This window comes from Rhipicephalus microplus, chromosome 7, assembly GCF_043290135.1.
Source record: "Rhipicephalus microplus isolate Deutch F79 chromosome 7, USDA_Rmic, whole genome shotgun sequence".
Taxonomy (NCBI): domain Eukaryota; kingdom Metazoa; phylum Arthropoda; class Arachnida; order Ixodida; family Ixodidae; genus Rhipicephalus; species Rhipicephalus microplus.
In genome coordinates, this window is record NC_134706.1 from 77,389,786 (window position 1) to 77,412,774 (window position 22,989).

A 22,989-nucleotide genomic window follows, 5' to 3' on the forward strand; every position below is an offset into this window, starting at 1 on the left:
TGAACTCGAACAGTCGCAACGCACTTCCGCGTTCTGCGAAGCGTGCTGGTTTGTTTACTTTTGTCCCCACCAGCCGCGGGTCAACCGTGTCAGCGTCAGGTGCGAAGTGTCGACCACAAATGATCAGGTCCCTGACTTACGTCGCTGGATGAGCGATTCGCAGCGCCAGTGTTGCTCATGCAAAGGGCGAAGTACGTTCGTACGTGCGCACAGGCGCTGTAGTTGAGCGAGAAGGGGACACGTGCACGCGACAACTGCGAGGCTGGTTCTTTCACCACAGTGCGAAGAAAAAAGGGGCAGTTTCGTAGCTGTGGGCGGGAACAGGAACTGACGTTGACTTCACTACTGTTTTTTTCACACCTGATTTAGACTAATCGGCGAGCTGCCTGCTACGTCACGTCGCCCATCACCAAGTTGACGTCAGTGCGCGTGCAAGGGAGTTGGTCAGGCGTCGTAATGATGCGCGGGATTTTTTTTTTATATAGGGGCTCTGCGCGGCGCACAGCGGTGTTATATTTAGAAAACGTGATCGCTGCGGTATAATCTAGGAATTGCTTAGCTTGTATGGGGGGTGTAAAAATGTTGGAGCCTGATTACTAACGCTTTATTATTGCAATAGCCCCACTATTTCAAGTTTTGTTCACTGTCAACGCTGATTTTTTTTCGCAACTATCGACGCCGACACCGGCGCCAATGTCGGAAGTGCTGCCAAACCAGCCTCTGGATGCCATGGCTTTAATACCGTGCAATCTATTTCAACTAGAGACACGTGAAATTTGATAAGCGTAATTGATATCCAACCTTGTACTTTTGCCATTCTTGCATAGATTGCGTTCAACATGAGCTCAGGGCGACAACCCTTATTGTAAACTACCATATAATTGCTGCAGTATGCCTTGTGAATCTTCGCAAATATTCGTAACAAGAATATCTGGGTTTCACGCCCTATAACCATGACATGATTGTGAGCCATGCTCTTGTGTAGGGCCCCGGAAATTTCGAGCCCTTGGAGTTCTATAAAGCACTCCTAACTTTGAGTACAAAGACATCAATCCTTGTGTCTACATCGAAACACGACCGTCCCGGCCGGGATCAAACCCGCAACTCTATTGTCATCAGCCGCAGAACACGCTAACTGTATCGTACCACAGCGGTGACCAAATCTACTCAAAACGTATGCCTGGCAAAACATATCGGTCAAGCTTGAGAACATAGCACAGGGGAGAAACACAGCAAAAGCATTCTTTTAAGCTGTTGCGTCGGTGCTCTACGCTGTAGACTGGATTACAAGCGGTGGCAATTTTTTCCGCTAATGTTGAAAAATGCGATACATTTTCTTACCTTCGCCATAACAATAGGTTCCTCTTCTTTCTTATCTTCGTTTTGAACAGTGATATGAGTGCATACACTTCAGTGAACGTGCATTCTTTTGCGATTGAAATATTCATGTCAGACGACCATTCACTAATAGAAGACTAATCACAAAAAATCACTTGAACATGCGAATAATAGCAAGTACAGTTTGAAACATTTAACATTTGTACGGCTTGTTTGAAATTCCCTTGATATCTTTGCTATTGACATGGCAATAGAGAAAACTGCACGTCACTGCATCGGCTGTCTCAGCAGATGGTAATAGAGCAGAATAATTGAGGTGGTGTTTTTCCACAGCAGAAAAATTCTTAATTGAGTTATAATTTATTTATTCTTACCATTCTATATTTCATCAAATACACAATTCATGCATAATCTTTTCTATCTAATTATTCACTTCTTTGTCAATTCTTCAGAGTGGGCGTGATCCATACATATGGGCCATTCTCATCCTCATCTCGTCTCGTTCGAGGCAGCTATTGTTTACCTCAGCGCATGCATGCTTATGTTGCTACACTCTCCCCCAACTAAAACAGATGAAGAGGAGGGTGTGAAAATTGTTTCAGTGGTGGAGTAGAAAGATTAGAAGAACAGGGAGATATTGAGGCAAGCTGCCAAGCCGGGTTGTAAGTTTGATAGGGTGTACGAAGCATGCACGTAAACCTAGTCACAAATCGAGTTGGTACTGCTACGATAAGAGACCTCCAATAGTCTCTCGGGTAGCATGTCGCGAAGGCCGATGCCGGGCAGGAAGCATCCATGCAGGGGCAAGGCAAAAGGAAGCCAGAAGGAAACAAAACGGCTATATTTTCAACGTACGTACTGAACGCGAGCGAGGAAGCCTTCGACGATAGTAGTGGTGGTGGCAGTCAACTTTTTATTTTAAAATGATTGTTTTTTGCGTATGAGTGGCAGTCTCTAGTCTGGGATGCCATTGGAGGTCACCGCTGCTCGGACTCACGCCACCAAGGAGCGTTGCGCATCCAAGGTAGAGCAGCCGAGCAGGTACTCCTTCAAAGCCTCTCTGGAGGGTATGGAGAAAGGGGAGGGATGAAAAACAGAGTGGAGTAGCAGAACACGAAGCCACAACGTTAAAGGTGTCAACTAACACTTGACACGTACCAGAGATATCCGGTACCAAGTGCCGGGCGAGCTGGACTAAGGACTGTGTTAGTCTGAAGGCGGCGTAGTAGTCATTCGTCCATATACGCCAGACGGCGTGTGGAGCCAGGGTGAAGTGGGCGTGAACTGCGATATTATACTAGAATATCACGGTAGCATGTAAGACTGGAGTTCTCAGGATCCGACTCAGGACAACGAAGAGCCGCGAGCCGGAGGGGAGAAGCGTGGGCAGCGGCAGTTGCCGCTTCGTTGCCAGGAAGACCTGTGTGGCCCGGAGTCGATACTACTCTTACGGAGTGAGGCGTAAAGCGCCAGGAAGTGGCTTCAAGGAGATGAGCAGCCAATAGGGTGATGGAACCCTGGATCTAACGAGAACTGGATGAGCGCCAGCCTGTTAAGATAATGTGAACCGTGTGATCGGAAGGAACCAATGAAAAGGCAATCTCCTCTGCGTGGGTTTCACTGTAGTCTCCAGAGGAGTGCCATCAACGTGCTGGCCATCTGTGATCACAGCAGCCGTGTAATGACCCAGAGTGGAAGGGGCTGAGACGTCTACATAGAATACGCCGGGGCGATTGAAGTGACTCGCCTGAAGGGAAGCAGTACGCGCTTGCTCGCAAGCGGAGTGCTGTTCGGGGTTCATGTTGCGGGGTTGTGGTTCTGCCCATAACTTCTGGCACCATAGTTACGGTACTGGGAATGGAGGGATTGGGCCAGCGATTGTGTTGAGACCACATCTGTGGAGCAGGTGGCACCCGGAAGGCGTCTAAAATAGACGATTGAGTTGGTTGATGCGATGGGCTTCCTGTAGCTTCGCGAAAGAGTTGTGCACTCCCAGAGCCGCCAAGCGGCTATTAGAAGTGGTGGTGGAAAGGTCCAGCGCACGTTTATACACGGAGCGTAGAAGACTATCAAGTTGGTGTTTGTCGTGACGACGCAGGCGAAGGTAGGGTGAGGCATAGATGACTTGATGGGTCACAAACACGTCGGCCAGCGGGAGGGAGTGGGTCTCTCGGAGGCCACCACGTTTGGTAGATAGCCGCCAGATCGTACGACTCACTTGCTCACTGGTGCGTTTGAGGGAGAATATGGTGCCCTTAGAGCCAATGAGGACGAGAGGTGCAACCTAAGAATCCGAAGGTATTGGTCTGACGGGACAGGTCTGAGGGGGGGGGGATTTCTGGGGTGGTGGTTGGCATAAGTCCAATAGAACGGTCAATTTGGTGGGGGAGTAATATACGCCGCAAAAAGCAGCGTAAGTGTTCAGTAGAAGTATGTTGTAGACGCTCCTCAATTTGAGGTGGAGAGCATGTGTTGGTCCATATTGTTATATCATCGGCATAGAGGGCATGCTGTACCCCCTCGACCTCGTTTAAGAGTGAAGGGAGCTTCATCATAAACAGGAGAGGTGACAAGGCTACAGCTTGAGGTCCACCCCGCGTGCCGAGTTGGAACGGGCCGTGTTCAGTAGAGTCAAGGCGAAGGAAGACCACGCGATTCTAAAGAAAAACCGTGAACGTCGTTGAAGGTCTTCTCTACACAGCCTGTGGTAGAAAGGTTAACACAAATGCTACTATATTTAACATTATCAAACGTGCCTCGGAGATCAAGAGCTAGAATGAATTTGTCATTGTGGCGCATAGTAGTGGGCTCAATTATATCGTGTTGGAGTTGGAGCAGAATATCCTACGCCGACAGAAGCAGGCGGAAGCAAAACATCGTACGTCGAATCCGGGACCATGACACCTTTCCAAATCCCTCTCACAATGGCATACCTATTGTAGTTTACCGTTCCCTATTTTTGACTACAGGTGCACTCCTGTTACCCTTAGTCATTACGTATCATTTGTGCTCTTTTAGGTACTGAGCCCCGTTATATATCCATACGCCAAATTATGTCTATTTATCCAATATTTCTAGCCTGACTTTCTGTATCTTATGCTCACTGCTTCTGTTATCATTAAAAATATAGATTGCCAATTTTTCGTCTTGAACTTCAAATTTAACCTTTGTACCTCATTACCGCAGAAGTCTGTCAATCCCTGCAGATCTTCCTTGTTGTCAGCTTATATTGCTATATCATGTGCATACATCAATGCTCGTAATGACTGTTCAATGCGCTTTCCTTGCTTGGAAAAAGACCGGCTGAAGCTGAGTCGACTCCCCTCTAGTTTGGCTTCTGGTCCCTGTAGATACAGCATAATTAACGAAGGTGACAAGGGACATCCCTGCAAATGCCCGTGTTGTATGTCTATAGGTTCAGATTCCTTTTTTCTATTTTATAACTATCTTGTCACTTTTATAGATGTTTTTTAGAAGATTAGTTATTTCATCCAACACATCTAGTGTGTACAGTATTCCCCACAAGTCTTCTTGAATCACACTCTCGTAAGCTCTCTTGATATCCGAAAATACCAGCCACAGAGACCTATGTTCTTTTTCCGCAATTTCAATAGACTGCAACAATGAAAACAGGTTGTCCTCCAACCACCTTCGTTTACGTACCACATTTTATAGTTCTCCCAACACCCCCTCATTGTCCACCCATTTCTGTTGTCTTTCGTGTATTTTCAGCATCACCAGCCTGTAAACTACTGATATCCCTGGTATAGGACTGTAGATGTTTATATCGGCTTTGTCCCCATTTTCTTTACAGATCGTGCTCCTCCTGCTTAGTTTCCACCCGTTGGGGACTTCACCATCTATAATTGCTTTGTTCGCTGCCTCTCTAAATGTTTGCTGAGAGTTTCATCCTATTTTCTAATTAGCAAAACTGGGATGACATAAAGGCCTGCTGATGCGTTATTAGTTAACCTTTTCTCTGCCCTTTCCCACTCCCGTTGTTTCAGTAAAGCCACTGCGTTAATTGGTCCATCCCCATCTGCTATGGTGCATGCAGCGTATTCTTGGTGTTTACATTTTTCTGTCATCATAGTTTTTATGTATTCCATTGCCTCATCTCCTTCTAGTCTGTCCCTTGAACTGTAATTATGAACCTCTGTTACATGTTCGGGTTATTACTCAGAGAATGGAGATGGTTCCAAAACTTTGCAGCAGCCTTTCTATCATTTTCGTTTATTTCTGCCATTCATTGGCCCTTTTTCTTCTGGCATTTCCACTGATCGGATTGTACGCTTCCCTTCTGCAGCTGAAAAAGTTATCGCTATTTCTTTTACATCATATTACGCTTCACCCCTCTGCTTAGCCTACCTGTGTTCTCTGGAGGCTTCCTGACGTCTTCCTATGGCTCTTTAAACTTCCTCATCCCACCAGCTCTTGCGCTCGTTTCTCCTCTTCCTAGTTGATTTGTCTCGAAACTTTAGCAAGGTCTAACTCAGTCGAGTAAGATTTGTGTACATTCACTCTGTTTTAGTATCCTCCGGTATTACTTTTTCAATCTCTTTAGTTGCTCTTTCTGTTTGCATTTCTTAGTAAATATTACCGTGTGGTTTCTCATAATGCCTCCTTTCCAATTACCCTTCTCTTTTCAAAACTCAGCTTGATACGTTTGCGATCCCTACGAAAGCTTGTGGACACATATTCACCAATGTTCATCACACCTAGCCCATTACACAACATATGTGACATCATTGTGTAATCTATCGTCAACTGCAGCCTTCCCACCTCCCATGTTATAAGCCTTTCGATTTTCTGAGTGCTGTTGCAAATCAATAAATCATGTCTTTCACAGACCCCCATCAGCATTCTAGCATGCTACGTGTTAGGTCAGTATATCCATTCAAACCTTCTATGTGTGCATTTATATCTACAAATAAAAGTATCTCGCACTCTTCTTTTAGTTCGTCAAGGCCATTTCTTGGTTTTCTTCTCTGGCTGTTTCTTCTGTCCAAAAGTATACAAAACCCAAGAGCGTCATCTTTCCTGCTACTTTCCCTTTTATCAATAAATGTTCCCTGTGCTCCTGCTTGAGCCTTGCCAGTCTTTACTTTTATGAAGGAATGCCACAATACAAACCCCTGCCCCGCCACGGTGGTATAGTGGCTAAGGTACTCAGCTGCTGACCCGCAAGTCACGGAATCGAGTCCCGGCTGCGGCAGCTGTATTGTCAATGGCGGCGAAAACGTTGTAAGCCCGTGTGCTCAGACTTGGAAACATGTCACAAAACCCCAGATGATCGAAATTCCCGGAGACCTCCACTACGGCGTCTCTCATAATCATATGGTTGTTTTGGGACGTTAGAACCCACAAATCAATTAATGCGGACCATGCCCCTTTCTGCTTCCACCTCTTCTACTACGATAATCCTATGCGTGGTACGTACTGTTAGGTGGTTGTCCCATGTCCCTTAGATGTGCTTCTACAAACCCATATACCATCAGCTTCTCCTCCCTTAGCTGTTTTTTTATCTCTCCCCACTTCAGCCTATTTCTGCCACCCTGCATGTTAATACCATACGTCTGAATTGGCTCGGCCGGCATGGCAACGTCGATTTCTGCTCTGGAATCAACGTGTCTTCAATATCATATCAGGTCGTATCATATAGAGTCATTCAATATCATATCGAGTCGTATGACAGGTGGTACCTGCCTATATCACCTGTCAAAGTGTCCCCCTGTGTTTTTCCTAGTTACTAGCTATCCTCGATCCCGTAGGGCCCGCGTGCTCCCTAAAGAAAGCTACTGCGCGTCCTGCAAGTCGCCAAACTTCTTTATGACCAATCTTCCCATCGAAGTAAATTCTGTCTCGTTGAGAACAACCTTACCTATGCACCACCCCACCTAGCAGGGTGAGTGCCACAGCCCCATCTAGTGAGCACTCCGAGTACTAGCAGTGGCTACTACGACACGCGATTAGCCTACGTCTTAAAGAGCTTCGATCATAAAAGAAGTCATTAGAGAGTGTAAGCACAGTTTAACTCAAGCCTAATTCAAAAAGTGCTGCGAGATTTAAAAGGGAGCGCAGAAAACACCTTAAGGCAAAAAAGCAGTGTGATGGTGTGGCCACAGGAAGCTCCTTGGACCGCAGGGCCACTTAAGGTGTTGAGTGAATGTGGTAACGTGATTCTCAGCATTTCACACTATTTACAACACCAGCACTGCTAAAGCACAGGGCCACTCGAATTCATGGTGTAGTGATTTGTCAGAACTAGGTCACCGAGGCCATGGTTGAAGATGCAATATATGCTCGTTAACGTACCACTCGGCCTTTTGTTGTAACAGCAGATATCGTCAATCAGAAACAAATAGAAAAATTTATTACAACAAAAACGGTGGCTTGTAGACAATGATACCTTAATTTGGGAGTTACTGAAAACGTATCATACGCTAAAAAAAAGGGGCGACACATCGTTGAAGCTTTGAAAGGCAGAAACTGAATATCATGATAATTTTTCGCGATGTCAAAAACTGTTTGACAATGCGTCTGACTGCCCGTGCATGTGTGTTTACTGCATACATTTGCTGGCGAAGCCTTAAATTGCGTTAGATGAAGTAGCACCTGTCCTGTCCCTCTTGTTCTTCTAAGTACTTTGTTTTTGTGCTAAAAATGTTCCATAAATCTCTTTTGTCATTACTAATGTCACTCATATTTCGTCCATCAAAAGGCGGTATGCCGATTCCGCGATGTGGGCAACGCTGATGCAGTTATGTATAGGGCAAAATGGGGAAGGAAATAGTCTATATCACGTCCTTAGCGTCTGAGATAATCGCGAATACTTTTTAAAAATTTTGTTCCAGCTGTTCCGAGCGAGATCTATCAGGCGCCTGTTCACATTATTTGTATAATGTAGTCAATCGGAATGAGCTACTATATGGGGCCTAAAGCGAACAAGCCAGCATTTATTACCACAACAAACTGAACTGTATACAGAAAGACACACCTTAAAGGGACCCTGCAACGCATTTACAAACCACATCGACTTAATTCATGGTTGGCGTTTGTTGCCTTGTGTATAGACCACCTAACACTTTTCTAAATTCGTGAAGTACGAGCCTAGTTGCAGTCTTGTCGCACGCTGTAATTGCTTTCTATTTGCTCTCGTCCCGATAAAAGCGCTGGAAGCCTAACGGAGAGGGATGACACGAGGGAAAGTAGTAGTCTCAAGAGCGCGTCCTGGCTTTAAGCACTTTTTGTTATTTTTCTTTTCTCTTCGAGCGCATCGCTTTCAGCGTTATCGCGAATGTGCTTGCGCTCATAAGTTGGCCTTCCACGGTGGTTACGCTTAAAGTCCCCACATAAAAAAAGTTTGCTTTTTCATGTAGAGACCCTATGTAGACCTATGTAGTCACGCTAACAAGACAGCTCGCGAGGCGCGAATCTGCCAATGGCCTTGAAACTGTCCATACGACGCGTTCATTTGAAAATATAACACTATTTGTAGAAAGAAGGGGGGCCGATTGGTAGCTCGCTTTCAGAATTATCGTGAGCTCCACGACATCGGCTGCGCTTTGTTGTTTGGCTCGCACATTCTCGGGAGCCTCGTTCAGCAATAGCCAGCGTTTTCTCACCATGCTGAAAAAATGCAGCCGGGTCCTTTTATGCTCTAGTGCGTGTTCCCGGAACATAGCAAAAAATGGTTGGACATGTCATTTAACGATCAGTTAATTGTACGTTTACTTTTTTGTCGAAATGCCTTTCTCATGACGGCCTCAGTCAATGCGTACAGTGTGTTGACATTGTTCTCAACATACACTTTGGCTTAATCAATTACGCAACAATGGGTTTTTATCACCTGTAAAGCTCACCAAATGCTTGTAAAACATACCCTATTACTTGAAATATACACAAAATGCTTACCAGTGCATTTTTCTACAGAATAATTTATGTCATTACCACTATTTCGATGAAGATTCAGTGAAATGTAGAATGACTCTTGTATGCTGATACCACTTTTTTTTTTACCAATACACATTCAGGAGCTGAATTTTCAGCATTGTATAATGAAAATCGTATTTATAGCCTTAACATTAGCAATAGGGTTATCTGTGGTGTTTTTTAAGTATGCCCTGTTGTGTGAACTGACACCACGTTATGGCCGCAGTTGGCTAGCAAATGCAGCATACAATCCAAATGTGTTTTCACCTGTTCATGCGTTTAAATGATGACCATTGTTAGCTAAACATACAGCAATACTGACCATGGCCGCCTTTAGTTCATTTGAAGTTCTCACGCATAGCCAAAAAATTTGACAGCTCCGAGCTGGCCACATCGGAGACAAGCACGACACAGGCTACACTGCTGTTCAAACAATACAGCGGCCACGCGGAATGATCAGATAGCTCAAATTTCACAGGCATGTTCATCTTCCCACAAATGGATGCTCCTTTACGGATAAGTAAGCTATACGATTGAGTTATCATAAGTTTGCGCAGTAAATACATTTGAATAAACAGCAGTTTTGTTTGCTTTTCCTAGCTTGCTCTTGTCGACGCTAGGCCTCGTCATGTCGAACTGACGTCATTCAGATGCATCCAATTATAAGATAGGCTGTGGTTCGATGCCCACTTTGAAGCTGTTAGCATGGGTGGTCTATGATGCTGCCAAAAATTAGGACAGCCCCATGTTTACTGAAATGTACTTGGTGTTGGTCATCTGAGAACCAAATCGCTCGAACTTAGACCGAATATTACAAAACGAAGTAATCATACAAGTCATGCTGTACAGATTCAGCGAGGTCCTCTTCGGCAGTCTCACAGGGTTCGTCTGCCCAGCACAAGGCTTGCATCTTCCCAGCGAGAACCATGCACTTTTTCTTTCTTAGCGTAAAAAAGCAGCGTCTCTCACAATCGTCACAAGCGACATTTTGAATTGAAGTCTTTTAGAAGTCCCTTAGTTTGCCATTCTTGTAACAACCGCCAGATTGCGAATAATCAATCATTGTAACGACAAAACGGACTTGCAGCGCATTCTTGTCCATGACAAATGACAACCACGTCTTCCGTTGCCCTGTTTTATCCCACAGAAAACTGAAGCCAAATACATATGTAGCCGCATATTAAACATTTGATGGAAAAAATTACTTCGTATGAGTGGGCATAGCGTATAACTTACCTAAACAATCTGATTACAGATGGAAACTATGCAAACAAGATTATTTACACTTGGTATTTCTTTTTTTTTTTACTGTATGAAGCGAACCCAACACGACGTGTGCGTGGTATTGCTAATGCAGTAAAAGTGTGTGTTGACTCTGCCTGTTGCATTATTCGTCCGAACCCGTCACATCTGCAATTACTCACACTACGGCAAGAAAACGTTACCTTGTGTGCGGTACAAATTCTGCGGCTAGAACCAGAGCTAGGTTCAAACATCATCCGTTCCTACAGGGGACCGTTTTTCTCTAAACATCAGTCTCGCTCTGAGATATCAGCCGGGCCTATAGAAGACCACTTTCCTCTAAACATCAGTCCCACTCTGAATGAGATATTAGCCGACAACCTAAAGAAGATACACATCAATTGATAAGATTAGGAATGTTTATTCTAGCGAATATCAATAAATAAGAGTAAAATTTAGGCTCTGTGATACATGATACAACCACGAAAACACATCGTCAAGTTTTAAAAAAGTGTGATTAACACATAGCTGTGGTTGGGTTGGCAGCATCAAGAGCCTTGCGGACTGGGTTGAAGGTATTCTCGGAAGCGCTCGGCTGCTTTCGTCACAGGCTCTGAGCAGACACCAGCCACTAGAATCCCCCACTTATCCATTAACTCCACGCAATCTGCCTTATCCATTGGACCGTTGTCCGGTGCCGCCGAGGCAAATCCCTTGAAGCTTTCGATGACCTCCCAGTGCGGCTTGAAGCTCATTTGCGGATCGGTAAACTTTATCAACTCCTTAAGATATAGGAAGTGAGCATTTGTAATAGTGGACGTGTAGGCTTCACCGTGAGGTATGAGGCCGGAGAAAGCCGTCGTCATCATCGCAGCTGGGTAGTGAGGAACTATGCTGTTCATCCTGCTGTGAGGCACAGGAAGACTGTCCTTCCACTTGATGGCTTTGGTAACAGTCAAGCCACTGAACGTGAGGCTGACTCTCGCTAGCGTGAGCCCATTATTGGGCAAGTTGCCAGACCGCAGATTGTACATCGCTATCAGGTTGTCAAAGAAAGCCTTGCCAGTATCACACATCTCTGCACGTATCGTGCTGAAATTGGTGCCGCGAAAGAGGTACATGCTGATTATCGCACTCAGGTCATTCATAAACCCCCTTGCTTTTCGCCCATTTTGCATCGCCATTTCGGTAGCGATCTTGCAGCACTGCTTAGTGTCAAATCCTCCGTAACCATACAAGCTCGCAGCCGCAGAAATTTCTGGAGTGACTCGGTCAAAGTCAAAGTTTACTGCAGAAGTGCCAGTATACCACGCTTCCAAGGCAGTCGGGATTGATTCCATGGCTGAGATTCGGGAAGCGTAGCAGTCGAGACCTGCATAAAGGGCAAAGTTCACTAGACATGACACACAGTTTTTCTATCCCAAGATCTATGTTTGCCCTACAGCAAGATAAGGCCTAAGATAAACACTTTAGAACGCGACCGACTGCAAAAAAAATATGTTTACATCAACTTTTAAAATCTGTTATTGCTTACAGCGCACTCTGAGACACGGGTGAGGATGGACTACGAAGAGAAGTGCTGACAAACCACTGACTTGTACTTGGTATTACGTGGTTTCATTGTCAAAGGACGTGACCCACAGCATACTTTTGCGCATGTGCTACTATGAATGTTTACACCCATGTGTTCCTTCGAATTAAAATTCCGTTGTTACTCAGCGCTTCTCTTGCGTCTCAGGGTGCGCTGTAAGCCATTTTGGACCTTCGCCAACTTGCATGGTAAAAAGACCTTGTTAGAATTCACGTTTAGGTCATCGTAGGCAAATGAATAATGATACATGTTGCGTTTGCAGCAAGGTTATAGCCTTGGGATGGCTAGAATTTTATTACGTCTAATTTATATCAATAGAACACTAAAAAAGGGAGGCTAAGAAGGGTGTTTGAAATATAGTGCTTATACTAAACTTTGATTATTGGAAGACAACAAAAACAAGGCCCTTGGCTTTCAGGGTGCCTCTTTGAGTTATGTACTTCAATTTTGCTTATAATAAATCACCAACACGAATAATAAACAATTGACTGGATTCATTGCATGGTGCGTCGGTATATGTTCTTGTTAATGCGCCCTCGATCTGTAGGTCAGCTTTTATAAAAAACAACAGGTAATAAAAAGACAACCATGGCACTTTCGTCAGCAGAGTGCCGATTCAAGTGCCACCACCAGTATGTGGGAGCAATATATCACAATGCCCCATGGCTTGTAGTGCTAAAGTTTTCTTGTAAGCAGCTAATCTACACTACGATCTGGCTTCTCTCAACCAGCCTGGTATCAATATAGTAGAGCGGGCAATGCTACATATCTTTAAAAAGGATGCACAGGAGCGCTCGTGCTTATTTCCAGTCGCTCACAATAAGGAGCGTCACGAATCGTTCCGCCCAGCTATTACTTATCGTTCTTGCGCTCGTGCTTTTCAACATTTGCTTAGCCTGACGGCCATGCGTACAAGACGCGACATTTGTTTATGTGACGTCCGATAAGAGACCCCAGTGTGGCAATTGCATACTATTTGATGATTCTACACATGAAACGGTACTCACACCCAATGCGACAGTGTCTCTTTGACACAGTGCTTTCATGCAGCTTCCCGACGTACTGTTTTAAGCTATAGCTATTGTGGCGCAACTCAATTCATACTAAACTCTCTTCGGCATCCAAGTGTTCAGGCATTGCCTCTTATTTATTACAACACAAACCCCCCCTTGATTAAATATGGTAACGAAGAAATTTTAAAACAAATCTTTACAGAGTGATAAAAAGTACGACTGGAGTAAAGCAAAAGCGGCAACCATAGTCATCGGCATCCGAGGCACCGTCATATAGCGGTTGCGATAGAGAGACTGTTGGTTTGATCAAGTTTTAATGGCAGGGAGAATTATTAAGAGTGATCTAGACGAATTGGCTAAGGTACACTTTGAAAGAGCAGTGCAAGCACGAAAGTGCTGAAGGAAGGGTGACGTATAGCTATAAACGAATCGCAAAAAAAAGACGCACACAAAAGACCTTACTATACAAGTCTTCTACGCGAACGGACAATTTTGTTTCTGAGTAATAAATAAACGGTCCTATATTCCGGATGTACGTGGTCTTTTCTTTAGATGGTATCTTTCATTTCTCATAACATCACCTTTCATCGCTTGCAGCACTGCTTGATTATAACCTAGCTGCAACCTATTTTGAACAGTCTGTAATCACGCTTGGTTATTACAAAGAACGCAAAAAATTAAAAAAAACAGATGAAAAAAAAAACAAAAAACAAAGAAAGAAAGCGAGAAAGAAAGAGAAGCATTGATTCAGCTGATTCAGGCTGGGGCAAGCGGACACTTCGTTTTTTGAACTGTTACAATGGAACGTTCACATCTGTAGATCTGACGCATTGGTATTTGGAATAGAGTCACTTTGCGCATTCAGACATAATCTATTTGACTTTTGCAGATTATAGAGCGTAAGCAACATTGGCGTTACTCGTGAAATAATATGTTATCTCATGGGGGATATATTATCTCGGAACCTAGAAACGCTTTCTAGAACGTTCCAATACGAAGAGCATGCAATTTTTGTATTCAGGGGCATGCAAAGATGCGCTCGCATAGTTCGCCAGGGACAATACGCCCCCTCCCATGTTTTGGTGTTCCTACTCACATGCATTGTGGCTGGAATTTAATTTTTGCTGTGCGCCGATTTGCGAACTGCATTTATCGTCGGGGAGTGTGTCGAGTGCAGTGTCCAACACGCAACAGGACGATGCGGACAACTTTTCCCACCGAGCATTTGCCTCGGTACCTGAAACCACACGCACGCCTTGCAAGCCACGTCTTCCTAATGAGAAACCGGGACGATGATTGGGGTTATGGTGCGCACTCGATTCTCGTGAATGAGTGTTCCTCGTGGAATATTTCACAGAGAAACGGGTTAGATACGGACAAAGAAGGGACACAGTGCTGTCTCTTTTCTCTGTCCGTATCTAACCCGTTGCACTGTAAAATATTCTACGATGAACGTCCACCAACTAGCCCAACTCGCGATACTGCTTCAGAATGAGTATACCTGCTGCCTGGTTTATTTTGGAAACGTGCAGTGCCAGTTAATCCTTTTATGTGCGAGTCGATCACCAAGCTCTCTATCGCACTACAATTCGCATGCCTGCATACGTTACACGAAGCGCTATATTTATTGGACCATAAGGTGAATTATTGCGGACGTAGTATCCGCAAACGTTTTCATTTGAATACCTCCCTTTGTGCTGATTGTGGTATCTGCTAACGTTTTTATTTCAATACCTCACTTTGTGCTGATTGTGCGCAAGGTAATAGCACAGCCTAATGTAACACTGAATTATATAAAAATGTCGTAATTCTTACATGAATTGGTGTCATTTATTCTTGTTAGGGCTGAAGCAAACAAGAAATGCGCATTTTAAGGAAGATTCTGCTGGTGTGTTGAACAGATAAGTAATGCTGCAAATATAGGACGTAAGGTAGTTTTACTTCAACACATCTACAGGAAAACGCTAGAAGTTTTAAATAAAAGTTGCATGAGTAAGCCCCAAAATCTAACCAAGGTAAACTAAACGGCGGTATGCTACTGTCTTTAGTCCGATATTAGTTTAGCTGCAGTTGCTTGAAGGGCACTCGTCAGAGACTCGTCGACTCAACTTAGCGCAAGTACTTAGCGCAAGTACTTAGCAGTAAGTAGCGCAAGCACTAGTAAAACTATCTTTACATGTCTCTACTATTCATGAGGTGGTTTTCGGATGTTCAACCCCATATATCAATCAAAGCTATTGTTAGAACGAATTTCGTGGTAGTGCCAACAAAATTACGTCAGGTTTTGACGAATACTGCGTCATACCTGTATTGTTGTTTGTTCGGCCAGAGGCGTTTTCTCCTCACACAGATGGCGCTAAGCCTCATGAGCTGCCAAAGAACCAATATTCTCTGAACAGTATAACTTCTATGAAACCTTCACGACAAGTTAGTTACCTTTGAGGTAACGCATGCCCCTGCACAGCCCGATGCAATCACCCGTAGTAGACCAACTCGTACACTTCAATTTTCGTACTTTCACCGGCACTGAGTCGTTTGCGAACGATGGCACTACCCGTATCTACAGCTCAAGTCTCTTTTAACAAAACAGTACGCGCCCAAAAATTGAAGACGTCACCCTCGCACGTGCGCGTTTGGTGCCTTCAAAATATTCAAAAAGGCCACCGATCAGAGAAAAGAGGTGTTTTGCGTTTGAAAAAGCGCCCACAAGAGTGGATGCATAACGTAAACTGCTTGACATTCGAAGTATATTACGCGGAATAGCCCCCACCATTTTCATCGTGCGAACCTACACCTACAGTGAAATCAGAACACCTAAAATCGGAACGTCTATTAGCGCTTACGCTTCCTAATAGATAACAATCGTCGCATAGGCACTTACGGATGTGGAAGAACGTGAATGGAGGCAGGAACTAGTGTGACACGGCAGTTGACAAGCGGAGTGGTCTACAACGAGCAACAGCAGCACTGCTAGACTGGCAGCCACAACAGCTTACTGCGACGACACCTACAGAATTTGAAATGTGATGAAGCGGGAGATAGGGGAAGGAGCCACGCAATCACACGCAATTTTTTTCGCAGTGCTTTAACATAATCACCCCATTCCCAAGATTGTCTCGTGCAGTGGTCCGACAGCCAAAGGTTCCGACTGCGCATGTGGGCGGACTTCAGACACAAGCTATGTGCCGGGCAGTAAATATCGCTACAGCATAACGCGTTAGAGTTTTCCTTGACAGTCCTGTCGTCTTCGGTAGGTTGCGCCAGTCTTCTAATAATCAATCAAGAAACCAACAAGGTGAATGTAATCAAGGTAAATGCGCATGTGTTAACATAGTTGGTTTATCATGTGAAGTATCACACACGGCTGATCGCGGAAAGGCAGAACACGCACTCACGCAAACAGCGACGATTATCAAACGAAAACGTTTATAATCAGTTGAGAATGACAGCTTTGTGCGTGTATGTCTGTGTACTACTCGGTCACATTCTGTCACGCTGTTCAGACTTCTCTCTGCTTGTAATTCACAACGCAACGGAGCTACGGACAAAACCAACCTCGAACACCGAGTTCACGTGACACACACACACACACATACACGCACGCGCACACACACACACATGCGCTCGCGCGCGCGCGCGTCTGTGTGTGTGTGTGTGTGTGTGCGTGCGTGCAATGGTATAAGCAAATACAGAAGAACCCGCCTGCTCCATAGCATTAATGACAATAAACTAGTGTGACACCAAACGACCTCCACGCGTGTTCTATACCAGATATTCTCGGGCCCACTCCATGGGGGCACGCTTATGTGTTCCCTGAAATCACGCGGTTAGGCGCTGAAACAATCCAAGCCATTAGCGACTGTTTGAAGCGGCAGCGGTTCCAAGCACTTCGCAGTTCACGAGAAGATTGCCGCTTACTCACGAGCAATATTTTTAACGACTAAAACCATAATCACCATCTGCTGCCCATTCAACTGACTTCACTGATCCCTGCAAAAATGAACGCTCCTATTCTAAGTGTGCTTCGTAGGATATCAACAGCGATCACTGTGCAAGTTGCGTGGTAGATGGTGTCATACGTGATCGAAAGTCAAGTTTGGCGCCATTTGCAAATGGGCCGAAAAAAAACAACAACAGCGTAAGAGAAGACAAAACACAAGCGAAGAAACACACAAGACGAGTGATATTCTCCGTGTTCCTTGGCTTGTGCTACGTCCCTGTTCGCGCCACTTTCCCACATTTACATATGTGTGACCAGCTATCTCAAATTACCACACTTCTGCTATTTGGTACAGATCTGTCCTCACGGTACCTTGACAGCGTGTGTTTTTCTTCGAAGCAGTGGAGCAGCCAAAGGTGGTACATCGAGCCACTGCTCCCCAACCCCCATGAATTTTCTTTGCCATGTGATACAGAGCCAAAAATAACGCTCGCTACACTTACCTTAGTGGACAGACTCAGTGCACCCAAAAACTTTCTGCCTACTTCTAATCTACAAGGTGAACCTTATGGCATGCTTTAATCGAACCAATTTTATTCACAAGTAAAACTTGCGTGTCCTTAACAAAGTTGTTCTGATACTAAGTTAAGAACCATGAATAAACTGCAGACCACCCTCGCCCATGTACGTACCGGTGGTCATAACGACCATCGGCGACAGCTACTGCACATGCGCCCGGTTGCGGACATGCTTCTTAACCGGGGGTCTTCTCCCTCTGCTTCAGTGACGTAAAAGTTGCCGATGAACTGCGGGAGTTTATTACAAGTCCAAAAAGTTTCTTGCAGTAGAACAAAATGTTACTCCTAAATTACTTGTTTTGAAGTTTGTTGCTGAAATTATCTTCTTCATTTCTTATACCAGCATATCTCTATTTCTTGATTTCTAATATTTCGCCCAGTTTACGATGGTCTAGTGGCTAAGGTACTCGGCTGCTTCAGGTTGCGGGATCGAATCCCAGCTGTGGCTGCTGCATTTTCGACGGAGGCGGCAATGTTGTAGGCCCATGCGCTGAGATTTGGGTGCAGGTTAAAGAACCCCACGAGGTTAAAATTTCCGGAGCCCTCCGTTAAGGCGCCTCTTATAATCATAAGGTGGTTTTGGGATGTTAAACGTCACATATAAATCACTCAACCATTTCGCGTTTTCATGTTCTGAGCATTGCGCTAGAAATAAGTTAAAACAGTTCCTAGTTGGTTGTGTTGTCCTGTTTGTAGAAACAATTAGCCGCAAAAAAAAAGGAATCGCATGCCGTCGGCCCCTAATCGCGAGGTCGACCGATAGAAGCCAAACACTTTCTTCTACATTTACAGTGGCTCCTAGTGAGCCCCGCCACGTTGATCTAATGGCAATAGTAATCAGCTGATGACCCGTACGTGGCGGGATCAAATCCCAGCTGCAGCAGCTGCATTTTCGATGGAGGCCAAACTGCTGTAGACGTGCGTGCTCAGAGTTCGGTGCACGTTACAGAATCCCAAATAATAGAAATTTCTGGAGCTCTCCACTACGGCGCCTCTTATAATCATATGATGGTTCTGGGGCGCCGAACCCAAAATTTCAATAAATGAATAAATAAATAAATACTCACATAAATGGTATGTTGGCTGATAAATGGTTAGCAAACTGGCGCAGCCCTCCAAAAACTACGCAGCTAAGAGTGAAAACGTTTATATGACATGCCGCAGCAGATGTTCACTGCTGGCCACATGGCTGGCGCCTACAAGTCTGCGCACTTGCGCAGTAGGAGCCTTTGGCTCTCGGACTTTTGGAAAAGAAAATCTTGTGAGTTGTTGTGATTAGGCCAAAGCGCTGCAAAAAAAAAAAAAGCTGCGTGTGATAACGTGCCTCCTCCTATATTCTGTTGCATTGTGACAAAGCATTCTGTAGGTGGCGTCGCTATAAGCTGTCGCAGCTGCCAGACCACCAGTGCTTATTTGCTCGTTGTCGACCACTCGGCTTGCCAGCACCGGCCGCTCAACTTCTGCATGTGTTCTTGTTCTCCCATATCCGTGAGTGGCTGTGCGACTAGCGTTACACATTAGGAAGCAGAAGTGCTGTCCGTAGTTTTGATTTGAGGTGTTGTAAATACCGCGAGCAGAAACCTGGAAGATTGCAAAAAGGGTTCAACATACGTCGAGGACGATGCAATGAACAATGGTAAGGAAATTTATAGGGTTAACACTAAGAGACAATATGAGAGCAGAATGGGTAAGGGAACAAACTGGGGTTAAAGGTATCATAGCTGCGCATTTTCGATGGAGGTGGAAATGCTGGAAGCCAGTGTGCTTGGAGTGAAATGCGCGTTAAACAAGCCTAGGTGGTCGAATTTTCGGGACCATCCACTACGACGTCTCTCATAGTCATATGATGGTTTTGAGACGTTAAACCCCAACAAATAAATTTTTACAAAAGGCACCATAGTTGAAATCAAGAACAAGAAATGGACATGGGCTGGGCACGCAACGTGTGGGCAGTATAACCACAGGACATTAAGAGCAATTGCCTGGATTCGATGAGAAGGCAAGCGGGTGAGGGGGAGACAGATTGTTAGGTGGAATGATGAGATTAGAAAACTTGCGGGGATGAAGCGGCAGCAGCGAGCATGGGACAGAGTTGACTGGGAGAACATGGGAGAGCCCTTAGTCTTGCAGCGGGCGTAGTAAAGCTGATAATGATGACGATGATGAGTATGCCGGAAGTTCAGGGTTGTACTTTAGAACTGATGGAGCCCGTTTTATGTGTTTGTTTCAGTGTCACTAAGTTTACTGTGCTAATGTTTTTGTGTGGATACTTCCTCAATCTTTTTCCGAGACCGGTGGCCATTTGAACAATTTGAAAGCAGCAATGCACGTTTTTTTACGGAGTTTGCTATGTTTCACAGCTTATTTGTAAGATGAGCTGCACCAGTTGCGAGCTTCGGTGGCGGCATTGCTACCAATGACCTCGGTGCCAGTGACAGTTAAGAAATTGAGTGCCAAAGTATGGCAGTTACAAACACAGAAGACACTAAAAAGGGGGGAGTAGTCGGGGAGCGCTTTTCTTTAAAACCCGACTCTGGTCAGCTTTCTGTCGACAGTTTAATGTCACACTGATAACGCGCTCGCCGTTTTTGACCGCCAACAACTAAAATTGTAGGGATAACGCGAGCGAAGCACTCAAAATAGATTGCGATTATTGTTGTGTGGCAGAAACACTACCGAACTATTCAAGTTTCTTAGAGTGCATGTACTTCAGTAGCAAACGATTGGGGTACGGGCATGCACCATCATTGCATCGGTTCGCACCTACACCTGCTTTTACCCTATTGCTACGCGTGAGGCTGCGTGGAGCGTCCAGATCCACGCGCTCACCTGCTCTTTTCAAGAAAGAAATAACCTGTGTAGTCTCTTTAGCACTAACGGGAAATCTAAGAGCGCATGGCATCGCGAGGCGGCCAGCGTTGCAGTCCCGGGTGGGCAGCAGCTGGCTCGCGTGCAGACGCTCGAGGTGCTCAGTGTAGAACTGCGGCGTCTGTCATGGCGGCACGCACTGGCCGCATTGTCCGGCAATGGGCAGATCTATTTCTCAGTAGTGAAATTCTATTGAATGTATATGATTCGTAGAAGCGGGCTAAGTTTTGAACTGTTTTCGATAAAGTTCTGTGTTCTGCAACACTGGCGTAGCCGATGTGCGTCCTCCAAAAATCGAATATCAATATCATCAGCGGTGAACAACGTTAGTGGTGCTTGCGGCACTGCCAAGGCAAAATGTCCATGCGGAATACGAGTAGAGTAGACAAGTCTAATATTTGTGGAACACACCCGTGCTGGCGAATGAGCCAAGATCCGGGCAGTCCTCAAGAAATACTCAAACTTTCTTACCTTACGCCTGTTATAATGATGGGTGATGAAATAAAAAAAAAACACCGCCATATCTAGAAAGTGAATGATCTTAGAGGAGCTTGCTCACAGTGAGGCACGGGGCCTTTCTTGTCAATGAGCCGGCGCACAATGGACACGTCGAAGGCAGCGTTGTTGGAAACGCTCCGCGAGCGGCGCTACAAATTTTTGGTCACGTCGATAGGCACATCAACCCAATGCTTTTTGGTACACAGGACGCTGCCATGAGCCAAATACCAAACATTGTGAAGCGGCAAACGTGGAGGTATCAGGCCTTCTTCAACAGGATTGAGAGCAGGCAGGCGAGGAGAAAGAGAGAAAAAACATTTATTAGGTGGCTAATGATTGAATTGGGGAGGGCCCCTTTTTCCAGTCCAGAGGAATTCCGGAAGATGAGGAGGCTTGCTAAGATATCTCTACAAGTGCGCAACACTCGTCCTCAGATATTTTCACGTGCCGCGGTGCATACGAAGCGACAAGAACGAAGTGGACGTAGACACGAGGAGGCAAGCACGCGGGCCGTCGAAAAATGACACCTTGAGTGGCAGCGTGCCATCTAGTGAGCATTGTCGCAATCACCAGAGAGGCGACCAGGGCGGAGATCTTGAGTGGCGACCGGAGAAGATTACACTGGCAACACTGATTTACACGCCGGCGGCCGGTGGACAAAGCATGAGCTTTAGAAGCAAGCTCCTAATAAATAGTTTAAATTGATAAACACATTATGCGTATATAAAAAGCAACAAACGACGAAAACAAGCCCTCCCCCTCCCCTCACTTGTTTGTCTCGTTGTTTGTGGTAGTCTAATGTTTCACGTTCATGCGCGTACATTTGTATTAGTTTCAGAAAACGAAAAAATGTCTCTAAGCCCTTCCTGTTTTGCGCCTTGTTAAAAAAATAGTGCCCTTGTCTTTTCTTTCTGTGAGGTACCGCATGTACAATTACTGTTTTTAAATTAATAAAGAGACATCCCGTTAGAATATATTAGCATGTTTTGAGACTAGAAAGTCACCAAAACAAGCCGTTCAACAGCAGACAAAAGAAACGAAGACTCTTGAGACAGCTTTGCCTTTCCTTTGATAAGGCACGTTGCAGGGCTAGTTGGTTGGGGTTCATCATTTATATGGGTATAGCGCACCACAAGTACGCAAAAATAGACACATTGGCACCAGATAAAATGAATCACAGACATTTTCCAAAATGATCTTCATTTCATTATTTTGAATCGATGTCGTTTGCATGCAATGCTGTTCTATATGCGACCGTATATCCAGTTTATTGAAGCTTAACCCAAGCTATTTCCTTGAGTGACTTGAAGATCACTCAATTAGGGGTCCACTGTACTGCGAAAAAGATTGTTTTTGTGCTTGTTCGGGTGCCTAATTAAAGGTGAATTTCGGTACTGTGCACTATTGAAATGACTGCCACACGCGCGCCATTCGACTGTGAACTTTGCACCTCACTGACATAAAATTTTCTCCCAGGAAAGAAAACTCCCTGGCGGCTCTCGTACTTTTCTATCGAAAGACATTATGCACAAACGAGTTGTACTCTCAGTGACGTGCAGTACAGGTACTTTATTCGTGAAGGAGTTAAGCCTAAATTAGTAAACAAAAAAAGTAGCGGGCATGCATAACACACGTAGCGAGCATCAGGCCGCGCGACGGTCCTCGTCACTATGACGAAGCGGCGGATGTGACTCCGATGCCTTGTTGAGCGAGGGTTCAAACAACGAGGCCCCCTTCCCAAAGCGAGGGTGATCGGTCGGGTGTGGCCAGTGGGCACGAGAGTCGTCCTCTGTCTGGCCCCCTCTTCCTCGAAAAGAATTTTTACCTGCGTTGATTTGCGACCAATAAACAACCAGCCGAATCTCGAGGAACGAAGTGATTGCGAGATTATTATTACGTGGAAGAAAAAAACCAAACTTACTCGGAACGACATTATTTCGGTACTAATAATAGTAATAATAGTTATAATTTAATGGTTCTTGCAAAGGT

The 22,989-nt window shown here is 45.1% G+C and overlaps 1 protein-coding gene across 2 annotated transcripts; it reads right to left on the reverse strand.

Moving 5' to 3' along the window:
• Positions 1-10,913: 10,913 nt before the first annotated feature.
• Positions 10,914-18,791, reverse strand: LOC142766988 (uncharacterized). Of its 2 annotated transcripts, none has more exons than XM_075868205.1 (2): positions 18,702-18,791; positions 10,914-11,884 (listed from the first exon to the last, which is right to left on the reverse strand). In XM_075868205.1, exon 2 carries the CDS (start codon positions 11,850-11,852, stop codon positions 11,061-11,063), a length of 792 nt encoding a protein of 263 aa, XP_075724320.1. In that variant the 5' UTR covers positions 11,853-11,884; positions 18,702-18,791; the 3' UTR covers positions 10,914-11,060. The 2 variants fall into 2 exon arrangements, with proteins under 2 accessions (XP_075724320.1, XP_075724319.1); XM_075868204.1 differs by lacking the exon at positions 18,702-18,791 and adding an exon at positions 15,998-16,364.
• Positions 18,792-22,989: the final 4,198 nt, after the last annotated feature.

Bases quoted from the DNA above. Each gene is read 5' to 3' on its own strand.
- LOC142766988 (XM_075868205.1), bottom strand. From the start codon at position 11,852: ATGGAATCAATCCCGACTGCCTTGGAAGCGTGGTATACTGGCACTTCT.